At 40.1% G+C, this 16,759-nt stretch overlaps 1 protein-coding gene across 1 annotated transcript in view; it reads left to right on the plus strand.

The window, feature by feature from the left end:
- LOC133013557 (intermembrane lipid transfer protein VPS13B-like) overlaps positions 1–16,759 on the plus strand; it is a 325,549-nt gene that overhangs the window by 19,515 nt on the left and 289,275 nt on the right. The window contains exon 4 of the mRNA XM_061080533.1: positions 15,599–15,716. Coding sequence (XP_060936516.1) covers positions 15,599–15,716 — 118 coding nt within the window. The remainder of the gene's footprint in view (positions 1–15,598; positions 15,717–16,759) is intronic.

Below are 16,759 nucleotides of genomic sequence, written 5' to 3' on the forward strand. Positions count from 1 at the left end.
ACTTGGATTCACAGCCTAACTGATTATATTAGTGTGGTCTTAGGTCAAGGGCAGGGTGGCCTCGCACAACATGTTTTCAGCCCCTTGCACATGATATCTAAGGTCTGCCTTCATAGAAGTTCTTCAAATTTTAACTAAGATTTCAGTTGTCTAAGGTCACTGTGAACACATAAGTCTGAAAAAAACACGTGGGCTTAAACTGCAATGGTTGGTGGAGGCATGGAACTGAAGCCATAATTTTAGTTATTTATTATTGAAGCTCAGATCATAGACTAAGGTCAGTTTTGGGTCATTTGAAATTTTTTTGCTCTACCTACATTTAAAGTGATAGATATTTATTTTCTTTGGGTGTCACAGAAATTCTCATAGGATTAACATGGTTAAAAATAATAAAGTGGCACAACTTAACATTGTTTACTAACAAGTTTCACAGCTTTTCTGAGATTATTCAACTTGATGCCCACATGTCACTAGACGAAAAGCAGTGTTATTGTCACAGGAAACCTCTTCGGACAGGCCTAATCCCCTGCTTTTACCTACGGTTTCCATGACGTTACATCGGCGTTCGCCAGTGACAATAAGCTGAGTCAAGCGGCGTTTGCGGACCTTATGGGGGATATGGAGAACAAAGGAGAGAGCCGGGGGGGGGCTCGCTGAGCCGCGCGGACCGATCGCGACGTGTGATCTAATTAGCATATGAATCGGAGTCAAGCCGCTGGCCAGAGCCTCTCTCTACTCACCATTGGAGGAAACCACAGACCCTTGAAACGAAGTCACACGTGATTGGTTGGTAGAAGTGTTGCTATTGGTCACCCTGGGTCATTGCAGTGCACACGTGGGGTCATTGCATTCCACACGTGGGGTTAGCCCCTCCCACACAATATTAATAATAAAAATGTATATATAGTGGTTGCTAATAATGTATAAATTAATATTTATTATTATTTATTACTAAGCCTTTACCAAAAGCACTGCAGTTAATTAAAACTATACATTCATATGATGCTTGATGTTACAGGTGAACATATTGTACAGGGAACAAACGTGAACAAGGTATATGTGGAGTCAAGCTTTATTTACATACAGCACAAATATTGTACAAACACAACTGGTCTAGCCAGTGAAAAACTCAGGTGAAGCTTGAAATGTCTGTCTGCAGCCTCTGCTCCCGCTTCAATCAGCTGTAAACACATTCAGTAAAATTAGCACAGTTCAATGACAACATACACCTTCACATGTAACTGGAAAATTATTAAATGAATATAACCTTACCCTCTTTCTTCTCCGACAACTCCTGAACTCCTCGAATGCTGATGCAAGGTCTGGTCGGATCAAACTGGCTCATAGTGTGTCTTACTACGTCATGGACAGGCAGCTGGAAAACAACATGAGTAACATGAGTTTATTATTAATAAACGGAAATAGCCGCGCTGCATCACCGTTGGAAGAGCCACAGCAAAGAAACACCAAAAAAAAATCATAAACAGTTACTTACATTCAATGGCTTAATTTTCGCACTTTAAATCCGGACTTTCAGCGTCTCAGCCTAACGCCTCTTTGTGTGTGTGTGTGTGTGTGTGTGTGTGTGTGTGTGTGTGTGTGTGTGTGTGTGTGTGTGTGTGTGTGTGTGTGTGTGTGTGTGTGTGTGTGTGTGTGTGTGTGTGTGTGTGTGTGTGTGTGTGTGTGTGTGTGTGTGTGTGTGTGTGTGGGGGCTGAGGCTGTGAAAACTTAAGAGAAAAAAGTCACGTTGATGAAAAAAATTAACGAGAACAAACTGCCTTTCAGATGTACGAGTTACGGACATGCTTTTCAGATGTACGAGTTAGCTTAGTGGTAGCTAGCAATGGCGTCTCCTAGCTTAGCTCTTACCTTAACTCAGGGACTGTGCGCCAGTCTTCTCCGCCTCGACTCGTCCACACCGGCCCGCGGCTCTGCTTACACACGCACTCATCTTCTCCTCCAGGTAAAAGCGTTGTGTCGACTTCAGCAAGTTATTTACCCCGAAAACAGAGTCACTCGTTCCGACCATGCTAACAAGAGCCGCTTCCTGTCTGCGGGACACTCAACGCTGCACTGCGTTTACGAGGCTGTGATTGGACGAGCCCATCAGCTGATGACGCGAGCGGGTGACGTGAGGTTTTCACAGTAAATCTCCACAGCTGTCCTTGTCATCTTAAAGCAGCTTTTAAATTGCACCTTCATATGGGATGAGTATGTGACTGAGGCCCAGTTTATTTTTTCTGGTGTTTAGTAAATTTACATACATGATTCACGCTGTTCTGTGTTGGTAACCTCATAGTTGAATGCACTTATTGTAAGTCGCTTTGGATAAAAGTTTTGACTGTTTTAATGGAATACTGAGAAAGTTTAGTAACAACAATTAGACAATTGAAGTTCAAATTATGAAGGAATTTCAGCTCTATATTGTGTCTTCTTTATATTTAAAATAATAATCGAACTGAGTGGAGATGTATGTTGTAGCCAAACAGCCGGCTGCTGTGTTTTGTCACTGTGCAGTCAATGGGGGATTAAATATTACACTGAAAAAATAAATCATTAAATCAATGAATGTTTCGTAGCAATTTTGAAAGTAGTGGTGAAATGGTAGCATATAATTCATGGAAAACAGCTTAGTGTGCCATTGACATGTGAATATGATGCCAGTATTTTTGGGAGGACAGATATTTTTATGGAAAGCTGGGAGAAGTTTGGAGATTACAGGGCACAGACATATCATACCCAGCATCATTTCTTCCTGTTGAGCGGATTGCTGGTAGAGGTGTGGTTAACAAATCTTCTGTGCATTTAACCAGCACAATTGAAAAAGTGACTGTAATCATGCCACTCTGTACAGTGGTTGAGATTCAGGATTGTTTTGGATGACAATAAAAATTTGAAATAAAGTACATTGTTTCATTTGACAGCATTGACCTTTGTTCGTGGTATACAATGTAATTCATTACAGCACACTTACTTATTTAAGAACAATTTAAAATTTCAGGTTTTATATATATTTTCAGCCTGGTGTACTCAGCCAGATAATTTAGTTGCTGCCTCTTAGAAAAAGGTGTTATCTGCTCTGAGGGAAACTGTCCTGATTTGCATTTGTGAAGCTCAGAGCATTGCCATTTGCATGTGAAAGCCTCCTCTAGGCGTAGGAGCAGGGGGGTCACCTCACAACAGATATCAGGCTTGAAAACTGCAGGAAACAGGAGAGTTTCCTTTGCTGCCTGCAGATTTGTGTGAAAAGCTGTTAACCGAAGAATGTGCCAACACTTTCCTGCGACACATAATGACACAAACGCTTCTTTTCATGCAGTGTGTAGTTCAAAATATTAAGTTGGTGGAACTCTTTTTCTTGTTTAAGTGTTTAAACAGACACCATTACCTCTTTGCCTTTTTAAATGTATTAATTTCTAATTAATGCCCAACGCCAGTTGATGTAATCGGATGTTAGTGACCACCAGCGGATGTTAGGGACATCTCTTCAGTTGTGTACCTTGGTGTCATCAGGTGTTTCGGCCTTTCACAAGACACCCTCTTCTAAGGCAGGCCCACCACAGGTTGATCAGACCTGGGTGCATGTCCCTAGCATCTCGGGGCCCATTCGGGATCTTTCCTCCTGATCCAAATCCATTGGCTACAGTGTTTTGCAGTGTGCAATGTTTCTTTAATGGTCTGGCGCAGGACATTTCCATGTTGGGACTTTAAGCCGCTTGCACACTTCCAACAACATCTCCCAGTCTCTGGCTTTCTCAACTGACCATTCCTGGTCAGTGGAGGAGGCACTTTCTAATGTTTTTGTATATAGTCAAATTTGCACAACCTTTCCACAAAACATTGAGATATCTCAATTCGTTGGTCCTATGCTGTGTACGAAATCCCTCACTAATCACTATATGGTCCGCTTAATAGTGGGTTCCAAATTTTGGAACGCTTTCCATATGTTTAGTGAAACCAAGCAATGCCATGCAATGTGCTCACACTGGAAGTACAAGAGGAGAAAGGGCAGCAGGAAAAACCCGACCTGTCATACAGCCGAGCAGCACAAACTGCAGACAATATGTTTATTTATACATGAAAGATAGTCATTCAACGTGTGCAATGCAATAAGAAGGAATAACATAAACGATGTAATAAAAATGTAAAAAAAAAAATCCTCAATATCTGTGTCAGTACCAAATGGAGGTACTATCTTAACAGTACACAAAACAAGATTTTTTTTGGACTTCACACTGTACCCATACACCTGAATTCACCACAACAAATATATAATGCAATGGTAAATCTTTAAGCTACGGAGGAATACTGATCTTATTGTGTTGGTAGAGTCAGATCCCATGTATGGAATAATATCATAATATGAATACTTGCATAACATGTCACTCCTAATTGTGGGGGATTGAAGGCATATTAGATGCATGTTAGATGCGTCATCAACCCCAGGCTCGCTCGCTGTGAATACGGCGGGGGATCCCCTGCTGTGGTTTCACATCAGATTCTACCGACTTTCTGCAGACTTTATTCTAGAGGCCAAGGTGGAGAAAGTCTGCAGGTTATCCAGAGCATTTCACAACGACATTTTGCACTCACACATGTACCTCCTCCTGAAGAAAATGCATAGAATTTTGAGAATTCATTGCATGTCTGAAAGCAGCTTCTGTGTTTGGGAATTCCCCCACGTGTGTCAAGATGTGTGTGTCTTTTTGTACATGTGTGTGTATGTGTATATCAGGGCTCTGTCTGGAATGTTTTATTGTTGCTAACACATTGCAGTTATTAGCATTAGGGGGTAGATGTGCCAGTGTAAGCAGCATGCCTCACATGCTCAGCCCAGGCTTGTGGTTAGCTGATGGAGACATCTGAAGGAACAGAGCCCCTCAGATCTAAATCAAAAAGAATTTCTCCTTCTTTTTCATTCTCTCTCTTGGTTGTCTTTTCACTCCACTTTCCTGTTTTCCCTCTTTCTTTTTTTCTGCCTTGGCTTTTTGTTCTCTTAACTGTTGTCATCAACATTTGGGTATGTCAAGTGCAATAATAGCAGGGACATGGTATGTTAATATCAAGAGTTCAAGGTAAATGGATTTGTATTTATAAAGCGCTTTTCTAGTCTGATGATGACCACTCAAAGCGCTTTACAGTACAGTTTCACATTCACCTATTCACACACACATTCATACAGTGCATCTACTTGCAGCACTTTGTTATTCTATGGGGGGGCCATTCAGGGTTCAGCATCTTGCCCAAGGACACTTCGGCATGCAGATGGTTCAGACTGGGGATCGAACCGCAGACCTTTAGGTTGGAGGACGACCACTCTACCCCTCAGCCACAGCCGCCCATTCTGCCCAGTTCACTGGGCAGAATGTGAATGGGGGCAAATGAAAAGAAAATGGAGACTGGTCAGCCAGGTTCCAAATTGCATCACAACACCTACATCACAATTAGTAATTTGCCTGCCTGAATTACTAATCTTCATGGGATTGGATTTACTATGACTTAAAATCCTTAGTTTGAACAACATTTGGGAAAAGCAGAATGTATGCTATGGAAGAGCTCCTGCCTTAGCTCTATCTCTGCTTTGTTATGGTTAACTAATAACCTATTTACTATTTTCGGAAAATAATTTGCAGTTATATAGCAAAGAAACTGATTTCAGCATTACACTGGCTTTGAGATTTAATGCAGAATTATCCACACTTTAACTGAAGCATCAACAGCTACATTACTTTAAACACAAGATTGGTGGCTGCTGCTGTTTCCTGACAACTTCTTGTAAGACTAAAAATGTAATGGAGATCAAACCTGTTCTACAGAATGCGATAAGTCCACAGTTGCGCGAAAATGCACTCCAACAAGTCATATTTTGCGATGGACAATAGCTGCACTAATTAAACCTTGTTGAACATTATAAATGGGTTTCCGAGTGACATCAGCAGTAACATGCATATACGGGCAAGGCGTAGACCGTCTTAGAATGAATAAGAGTTTTGGTGGGGATCGATATCAAAAGTTGTGTGATTTGCAAAAAAATATATTATCATTCAAAGAAATAAGCCTGCATGTTAGCTTAGAGCAGAATAAGTTGTTATCCACAATGATCTGGTCAGAGCTCTGGATTTCATGAAGTCTGCGGATGGTTTCAGACGGAAACGGCAGGAATAGACAGCAGTTGTAGGGTCACACAGCTCCTACTGTTTAAGGCTGATAAATGAATGATCTGTGTTTGACATGTGTTTAGCGTTTCATGTTGGGAAACAGTTACAGAGGATAGCCAAGCAGACTGTTGGCTTTGAAAGCAGGATTTTCATACATGTTAATGTTAAAAAGACAATAACCACAGGACATCACATCCTTACTTTTTTAAGATAATGCAAGTTCAATGGCTGAACAAGATGCCCAGATGAGATACTTAGAAATCAGAAGTCCTAATATTGCTCCCTGTGGGAATGGTCTGTAACTGGGGTCTATGTTTGTTGTTATTCTGGGTATGCTGGAGTCAGATATTAAACATAGCCATTTTGACTTGGGTACAGTGGAGGCAGTCTTGGCAGAGACCTACAGCGTGACATCACCAGTGCTGTCAATGTGATTCCTCTCTCGTTAGAGTGAAATAGTTTTGTAATTGTGCATTCTCATTTTGGCAGATACATTGGAATCGTTTCCATGTCCCCATTCCCCGCTCTTTAATGAAGATGTTAGATTTCAGCTTCTGAAAGTAAAAAGGCAAATGCTTGGAAAATTAACCCTTAGCTGTCATCGTAAAATTTTGAAGGATGAAAATGTTCTAAGTGATACTTTGGCTGTTACAGACCTTGTAAACAGGCCACCCCCCTTTAATATCAATCTTAACAAATCCCGCATCCCTGGCTATTCTCTGTTGTGGTAACATTTAATTGATTTGAATATCAATATTGTCACGAGTTAAAAATATAACTGGGATTGATACATATTATTGGACTATGATAATTTGTCTAGGATATGTTGTTTCTATAGCAATTAAAAAATATAGTATATCACTATAGTGGGAAGAAAATTTACTAATATGTACAGTATAATATTTATTTTATATAGGAATCATAATAACTTAACTTTGGACATTGTAGAGCAATACTTCAATTTTCACTATACATTTAAGTGTGGTTAAAGTGGCAGTCTTGTAGATTTTCATTACAATTCATCATTATTAAGTCACTATCTATGGACAACTGAGGTAACGCTGGTGATTGAGTCTTCAGCCCACTGATGACACATTTCAGTATTTATATGTCTGCAAAATGATGAACTGTGTTTTTGTTCTCACATTCCTGGGAAAAGTATTAAGTTGCTGTTAATGCTAATTAAACATTTCCTACTGCTACCGATTCACATTAAGATTCCTGTATTCTCTGAAGTGGTCACAGGAAATGCAATGTGTTCATCTGTGAGCTCAGCACTTACTGCAATCATTCTTCAAAAGAGAATCAGCAATACAAGACGATATTCATTTTCTGTAGAAATATTGCAGGGAGTAATGAAGCATGAGGGGATTACCACATACGAGTTAGATGAAGAGCTGCAGGTTGAACACATCCAATTTCTCAGTGAGGTAACCAGCTCATTTCATTGTGCCCTGCTATTTGCAGACTCATTCAGTGTGTAGAATAATGTCAGGCCACGGTTGCCAACATAATAATCAAAGGGCAGATTATTGTGTAAACTATTAAAATGACAATTGTTGGTTCGGCTATAGGTCAAATAATATTGTGGGCAGCAATGACATGACACATTGTTTTGTTTAGAATTTATTATTATTTTCTGGGCTTTGTTCCATCCACAATTACTTGATAGGGGTCAGTAGGTACCCTCAAAGTATGAAAACAGTCACTCCACGTACTTTTTCACTAAGTCCATTCTAAGAAACGTTGCATTTCGTACTTCCTCGCCCGTATGATGTCATCTTGAAATCGCATCTTCTCTCAGCCCCACCTAGCCGGTAACAGTCCAGCCGCCGAACCCACCGACTGGCCTTCTAAAACTTGAACAAACATGAGGACGGTGTAACTTACCGTTCAGAAACATCGTGTTGTAACCGACTGTAAATATGTGGCTGGTCTTCTATAGATGTATCCAAACATAAAAACGTGACTTTCAGCTGTGTTTACCAGAGAGTGTCAATGTACCAGAATGAGACGTGTGTCAGCCAATCAGAGCAGGGGCTGATAAATAATCAATGAGGCAGGCGAAAAACAGCCTGTTCTGTCTGGAACACCAGAGAGAGGCAGAAGAGAGGAAATGGAAATACACATTGCAGCAGTTTTTTTGACTTGAAACCACTGATATATCATCTTAGGTGTACCAATACCTCAAATGAAATCCAAGAAAGGTGTAAAATATGGGCCCTTTAAATTCAGTTTACATTATACAGCACTTTGTTTATATTTCAGGACCCCACACATCTATGTTGATTTTCTCTCTCAGTTGTGGATATCATTACTTTAGAGAGGGGAAAAGAAAGAGAGCGAGAGACCACATCTTTGTAATAAGCTGTTGTCATTGAGATAATTATTCAGAGTGTCACACAATGTGATATTCATCTGGGTTCATTTTGGTCTTTAATCCCTCCAGTCTGACATGGATTCCAGCTGTACAGCTCTACTGTGCTTTCAAGTATGGGTCATTATATTTAGGCCGTGTGAGACTGTACATCTATTTGTGTGGTGTGGTATTCAAGTGTTTTGTCTTTAGTGTTTGTGGTTTAGTGTGTTGGTATACAAAATACAGATGATGCCAGTAAAGACCTTTGGCACACGGGAAAGAGTGTGTGACAAAGTGCTGACTGGCAACAGCCTTCCTGATTCTACCTCTATTTGAGGAGAAAATGAAACCCCTGTCTGTAATCACAGCGTAATGGCTTTCTACATTTGTTGCAGTTTCATTAAAAACCCATTAGCAGCTAATTTTTAGTTGAGCTGATGGATGCCTTTGAAGCCAAGGGACATTAAAGAAAAGGTCATTTGAGTCAAATGCGATGAGCTCCATTTTTTTCAGCTCACATTCCAGTTGGGTTGTCATCAATGGGTCGAGCAGCTTAAGTGTAAAAGCGGTGGCTGCATACCACCTGACATTACTGGAACTCTCCCAAACTGTGACTGTATGTTTGAAACAGTTAGCCACTTCTCTTGTGTCAGTCATCTCAGTGCCAGCTGGAAACTATTCTAATGAGAACCAGGGTCATTGCTGTTAAAATAAGCTTCGGACTACCTGGATATAGATTGGTTGAGAAGGTCTAGAGGAATGAACATGATTACAATGAAGAACTAGAATCAACTGTACAGAAAGATCTTAGAAGGAAACAAAGGAACTAAAGTTTCTAAGATCAAGATGACACGAGAACAAGAGTTGACCAGTAGAATTGAGAATAGATAAACTGTTTCAAAAGCAGTGTGCTCTATGGTGTATGTGAGGCATTTGTATCATGTGTAGTGGTGGACTGTCCTCAGTATCGTTATGGAAAAACAATTTGAAAACCATCACATCCACAGTGTCCCATTCCCTGGCAGCAAGTAAGCCGTTTTCAGACATGACCTGCAGATAGAGTCTGGAGAATTGGTCCGGACTTAGCCTATAATTTGCTCATGCAATGGTAGGTTCTCTGCACAGACACGTTCACAACAGTAACAAATCCTCTTATTCTCTGCGTGTGTGTTAATTCTGCTGCGGAAATCACATGATTTTCTTGACAACACACACACACTGTTGTCAGGTCTTATCGCCACAAACTCTCTAGACATATGTGTATACTAATGATTTAGAGGAGGGGCTTTGTCTGAGATAAGGAGCTATTGGGTTACCTTCATGTATTTGCTCACTCGGTAGGCGTTTACCCTCCACTGCCTGGCTTCCAATCTCCAGTCCTGCTACTTTGATATCAGCATGGGTTCAACAGAAACCTGCAGAGGAAAAACAACAATAACAAAACGTGTGTTTATCCATCAGTGATCCTCTGCATGCATCCATTCATTTGCTGAAACTGTCTGAAATTGAGTGGTTAATTACTTTGTAATACGTGGAGGCGAAAAACAAATAAAGAAAGTGCCATGTTTTGTTTTTCAGAAACGTGCCTTGGGCAATAAAAACAAACTGCCAATTTTCAAGGACAAAACCTCAAATTGCAATGAGGCCATTATTATATTTTTCTTTATACTGAGTAACGTATATCATATTATGTGTAATCTAAAATTGGTGTAATTTTAATGTTTAGTTTATATTTAAAACAGTTTACATTGATTGCCAGAAACTAAAGAATTTGGCAATGTCAGGTTATGTTTATGTCCTATTAGGTGTCCACACATCACAATGTTAACATTTGTGCTTGCTGTGACCTGAAATGATCCACTCATCAGAAATCTTAAGGTGTTCTTATCACAGTTTACATATAAATTGCATTGCCAATGGCAGTTTTGATTTGACTGGTTTCTTGTGTCTGTAAGTTGAAGCTTGTTTATTTGTTCTTGTTAAACTGTGACAGTATTTGCAAAGGTGCAGTTTCAAATCGCTAGAGGTGGTGGTTCAGCTAATGTGTTGAACAGCTCATATGAGGGTCGGCCCTCCAGACAGGCTTAACACACTGCCTCTTGGTTCCCCGACTGAGCCAGACGTGTAATAGGAAAGAGGTCAGATCTGGCTTTCCTGTGCCCTAACCCTCCATGGGTTCCCACTTACCCTCTGAGTAGGGGGTCCCCCTAACTTGTCACTCACACTGCCAGAACCTGCTTCGTTTTTCTTTTTTCCGTGTCTCTGTTCTTGTCTCATTATTTCCAAGTCATTATCAGACTGTTCCACTTTCTTATTCAGTCGCCCCCCCCCCCCCCCCCCACTATCTTTTTGTTTCTTTTCCCTTTTCCTTTTTTGCTACCGTCATATTTGGTCAACAGCTGAGTTGACATGCCTACAGGGGAAGAACCCCCCTTTCCCTGGTCCTTCTGTCTTTCTCTCCTTCCCTATCCCTCCCTCTCTGTCCTGCACCCTGTTGTGGCATTGAAGGTATCAGTTTACCCGGCAGCAGCTGAGGCAGCCTTCATTTGTCCCAGGGCTTCCTTCTGAACAGGCATTTTTGGTCTCTGGAGAATTGCTCATTGCCCACACTGACATTGCATGCTTAATTGCGCTACGTCCAAATTTGGCAGTCTTTTCCTTTAGTGGCAGTTTGAGTTGTTGAACTGTTGAAATGTAGTCTTGGCCTGCAGGGATAGGAATTCCTTTAGGTATAGATATGAGAGTCAACAAGGGAGAGAGACTGTTTCTAATGGGCTCAAGTAGCATATAGCTATATATTAACACCGTAACATGTGAGCATGTATTATTAAATACTAATCACATCTGAATCCATTTTTAGAGTTTTCTATTTAGATAAAACTTTTAAAGTTGAATGACGAGTTCACAAATGAAGTGTGAATATGACCAAGTTATTTACACATTATTATTTGCCGATCTCTGTTCTTTGGAACCTTGAAGTATTTATTATCCCTTGTCTTGTGTTTACCAATTCCCACCACTCACTGATGGAGTAAAAGGGCTTGCGTAGTGCAGTTCTACCGCAAAGACCCTTGCTGAAGTAAAGTGCAAATATTACTGCCAGAACCTCTCTCATCTCTTTTGGCAATTGCATGTTTACTTTACCGCACTGGGGAATCTTGTTTCTCTGTAAATGTATCCACAACTCATATTATGCAAAGTATGTTTAAAACCTAATCTTAGTTACTTAACCACACAGAGAGAAAGGGTTTCATTATAATTAAATATTGTCAGAACCAGGGAATGTGTGTTTATTTCACAGGGTATATAATATGTACAGCATGTGTCTTTCCTGAAAGGTGTGGCTGATGGTTTTTCTTTGCTCATTTAAGTTTGTGTGAATGAAGTGTGTGCTCAACTGCTCATAAAGTAAACAAATATATTTGGTTTGAGACTTTCATTGTTTACATTAGTCAGCGAAGGGGTGACTCCTGTGACACTCTGCTACACCGATCTGATATTTAAATGCTAAACATATGTGAACGCCTGTTTCTTTGTCTTAATTGTCTGACCAACTTACCGCCCAGGCTGCAGATATCTCTAATCAATGCCATACTGAGGGTTAACACACTCGACTCTCAACTCGCCCTCACTTGTCTAGAGTGGTTCTGTTTGGGTTCCTTTCTTTTTCCCTTGTATGTTAAACTTTTTTTGTATTGTGCATTTCATTTTTATCCACCATTCTGTGTTGCAGACCTATGTCTACAGTGACTATGAATATGTGGTATTTATTCAACTATACATAGTCATATTTTAATATGATGTGAAAATGCTTTTCTTCTGATCATTTTTTATGATTAAAGAGTTTTTTCAGCAGTTCTGTCTGCCTTCCAAAATGGACAAATATTTGTCCTCTGCATTCAAAAAAAGATTTGCCAAATTATTATTCCCAGTCAGTCCCATTTTAGTCTCTGCTAAAACTTGGAAACACGATTACCAAAACACTAGACATTTTGATGGAGCTCCTCCAGAGTTGGTCACATGTTCACTTAAGATACTTAAGTAGGTCACATGAGTTGGTCACATGATCACTTAAGATACTTAAGTGATCATGTGACCAACTCTAGAGAAGCTCCATCAAAAATGTCTACGACCAGATTGTCTCGTATCGAGAGCCTTGATTTCTATGATTTAAGCCTCAGTAGAGTGTTCAAACATACTGGGAACATTATGAAATAATAATACAAAACATGCCAATTACTTTTGTGCATTTGAGAAGCTGAAGATAGTTTTCAATTACTCAGTAACAGTAAATTTCAGCTACATCCACACAAAAACAGTTAAGTTCAAAAATGGCTTCCACACTACTCTGTTCCAATATGTTTGGAAACGTTTAGTTAAGTTGGAAACCTCTGGGCTTTCATTTTGGTTTGTATAGACAAAACTGAGACAGTGATGCAAAAGATGTTGCAAAATCATCTTTCCCCTCCTGATACCTTTTACTATAAAGTGACTTTCTTTTCTGGAAGAAAACAGTATCATCCTCGACTACCAGTGGTGGATGCAACATAAATCACAAATTACAGGTTGCTGACCTTGCTGTCCTCGCTAGCTGCTTTTGTGCAGTTAAATGCCTCACTTTTTAATGCTACAACTGCAGGCCCATGTTCCTATGGTATCCATTGGCAGGCGTGAGTATGGATGGAGATTATTTCTGATACATAGCTAAAAACTTTTGTGTGGAGACAACCACCTTTTTCTTTTAACCACAGTCTCATAGCTCCTCCACCTCATGTCACAGAGCACCCACTAGGCTGAGGCACTCAACAAGTTGAACCAATAAATAACCTCCTCATCCAGAACCTTGGCTCACTGTGTTTATCTCCTAGCTCATCTCTGAAGGGGAAGTCCATTTAATCGTCACACACCCACACACACCCACACACACTCACACACATGGACTTACATTCCTGGGCTTAACGGGTTGATGGTCTCTGAGTGCAGGTGACGTGCTGTTGTGGAGGAGAGTTTCCCCCTTCTCATCCATGGACCTCAGTTTATTTGCAGAACCCATTGTTAAATGGGATGGGAGCAAAGGGTTGTGTGTGTTGTGTGTGGGTGTGTGGGTGGGTGGGGTATACAGTGGTATATGAGAGATGCTCCCCCAACCACTTCTCTGCACATTGCATATGTAGCGATACAATCAGCTTGCATGTCTCCCAATAATTTAATTTCCCTCCTTGACCAGATACGTTTTTTTAGATTAGATGTGTAACATTTTTCCACATTAACAGAATTTCCATGCTTTGTTTTGTAATCAATCTTGCTCATCTGTCTTTAACCCAGATTTTGTATGCCTTTTTCCTGTGTGCGCGTGTCAGTGTTAATTTTGGCAGCTATTTTTGATTTAGTCTTAGTTTTAGTCTTTTGACGAAAATGCATATTAGTTTTAGTCACATTTAGTCATTTTTATCCTTCTTAGTTTTAGTCTAGTTTTAGTCGACGAAAACAAATTACATTTTAGTCTAGTTTTAGTCGACGAAAACGAATTACATTTTAGTCTAGTTTTAGTCGACGAAAACAAATTACATTTTAGTCCAGTTTTAGTCACATTTAATAGCCACATTAAACTCCTTATCTTCCCTTCTCAGGTCCAAGGACCCCCTGTGTTGTGTCTACAACTGCATACTAGTCTAGCTTTCAGTACTTAGGTTGTCCATTAGATGTCCCTCCTATAGGTCTATAGCAGGGGTCGGCAACCTTTACTATCAAAAGAGCCATTTTGCCCCCTCTTCCCCCAAATAAAATTTGTCTGGAGTCGCAAAACATATTTGATAACAAAGCTGATAAAATTTTATATAAAGTTATACTATACTAATCTGTAGATTATTGCATTTATGAAATTATAGAACAACAATAAAGAAAACTGTTGACATTTTATTTATTTTTACCTGTTACAACAAAGGGAAACACCAAATGCTTATGAAGAGGAGAAGAAAATACACAGGCAAGTGTAGGTCTACTTTGAAATAAATTAAACGCAGAACTATGTAGGGTTATTTGAGTCATCCCCATATTTGTGGGAAATGTATGAAATAAGAAGTACCCTATTTTGAAATAAATAAAAACATATAGCTGCAACCTATATATTTTAGTTGGCAAAATGTGAAAACAAAAAGTTAAAGCAGATCAGACTGGAGGCGGACAGTGAAACTGAAGCTCGGTAGAAACCAGCTGCAGCTTCTGCTCTGATCCAGAAGCTGCGGCGCTGATCTCAGAGCAGCTGAGACCAGAGGAACTCTGTGTTTTCACTGTTTCCATAGTTAAGAAGCAGCCGGTGAGTCAGTGAGCGGCCTGCTTCACGTGAACGAGCTCTGATCTCACTGTGTCTCTCTGAGCGAGTGCGCTGCGGCAGGGGGCGGAGCCTCGGGACCGGAGCGCTCTCTGGGAGCACACACACACGCACACACACACACGGACACACACACTCGCCGCTCCGGGTACTTCATGACGGCCTGATACGATTATGTTTTTAAAAATTGTTGTGACTTAGTCAACCGCCAACATTTTCGTTTCGTCTCGTCTCGTTAACGAAAATTAAAATAGATTTCGTCATAGTTTTTATTTTCAAAGATCCATTTCGTTACGTCTTCGTCTCGTCTTAGTCATAGGAAAAGGGGCGTTAACGAATATTTTTCGTTATCGTTATCGTCAACGAAATTAACACTGGCGCGTGTGCAATTTTTGTTCTTTAAAAACTTCCATGATAGTAATAATAAACTTTTTAAATAAAGTTTATTACTGTTATTATTATCTGTATGACCATGAATACCATTACAACTTTAGAAAACTAGGCTATGCTTTGTCAAGAAAAATGTGACGGTGTGGTTACTCTGATTGCAACCTAATAAGCAAAGATCATCTGATGAATACAAAATATTGTAATAAAAAAGATTATATCGCTTAAGAGACTTTAACATTAAAGAATCATTTACTAATCTAGGATTAATTAAATGATTGCGATAAGTTTACCACTTATGTAGTTCTTTGTTGAGAACTTCATTAACTATCCTCACTGGTTTCTTGTTTGTTTTTTCTTTAGGACGACCACGAGAGCGGTTCTAGCTCCACCAGTCGCAGTGCCTCAGACAGCTCCAAGGCTGTGGCTAAGCCCCGCCGCCTCCAGCAGGCTGCCCCCAGCGACCCAGACCTACCCCCAGGTAAATGATGGCTATGGGGCCTCTGAGGCTATTCAACCTCCTTCTACAGTGAATGACCACCTGGGCAGGCTCGGCCTTGGTGGGGGAGGACAGGGCCACGGAATGAGACTGAGATTACGGCTTATTTACTCTACTGAGATATCTTGGTTTTGTTTTCTACTCTCTCAGAAAGCTAATGGGACAAAATAATTGAGTTTATTGGAATCTTGTCTTGCTCAATGCCTGCAAAGGTCAGTATAAGTAACTTAAATGAATATAGTACCTGATTACACTGTGAAAATATTATTTTTGGAACTCAGCAGCACTGCATTTTTCACATGTATAAATCAGCCAGGGATGTGTCACTGATAAATCACACAGTGATGGCTCTTATCAACAAGGCCACTTGACCACATGCTTCCTACAGGGCCATGGATTCCATGCCTGCCTTAGACCTGCACTTTACAACACCTCACAAAAAGGGGCTTGTTTGATTGGGTCTGGATAACAGCCTTTTAAAATTATTTATTACTTCTTTTTACATCAAATTGTATCTCTATTTGTCTCAAAGAAAAGGATATACACTGTCCTCATATAAGCTAGTAAACAATTATCTATATCTATGCTGGCACCAACAAGTACAATTTAATACAATGCATTTCTATGTAAAAGTGTAAAATGATGCTTTGTTTCAGCAGTCTTTTTGAAATGCTAAACAAAAAGTATGAATTAACTTCACAAGCACAACTCTGCAAATTGATATAACCAACTTTTCAGAGCAAATCAAATATAAAGAAAAAGTTGTGACTTTTAGAGAAAAGAAAAAAACAAGGAGATAGGTGGGGGTCTTGAGCTTTCAAATCCAGGTCACAGGCATCCAACCTTAAGGCTCACTCCCAGAGAACTATTATGCATGAACATACGAACCTTGCCTCCTATCTGGTTGTATCTGGGGAGGATCAATTTCCAGGCTTGACATGAGATAATATCTCCCTCCAGCTGTTAAAGCAGGGTGCCTCACACCCCAGCATCTCCCTTTGGACCTTCCTCCAACAGACCTCAGT

This window comes from Limanda limanda, chromosome 11 (assembly GCF_963576545.1).
Source record: "Limanda limanda chromosome 11, fLimLim1.1, whole genome shotgun sequence".
Taxonomy (NCBI): Eukaryota; Metazoa; Chordata; class Actinopteri; order Pleuronectiformes; family Pleuronectidae; genus Limanda; species Limanda limanda.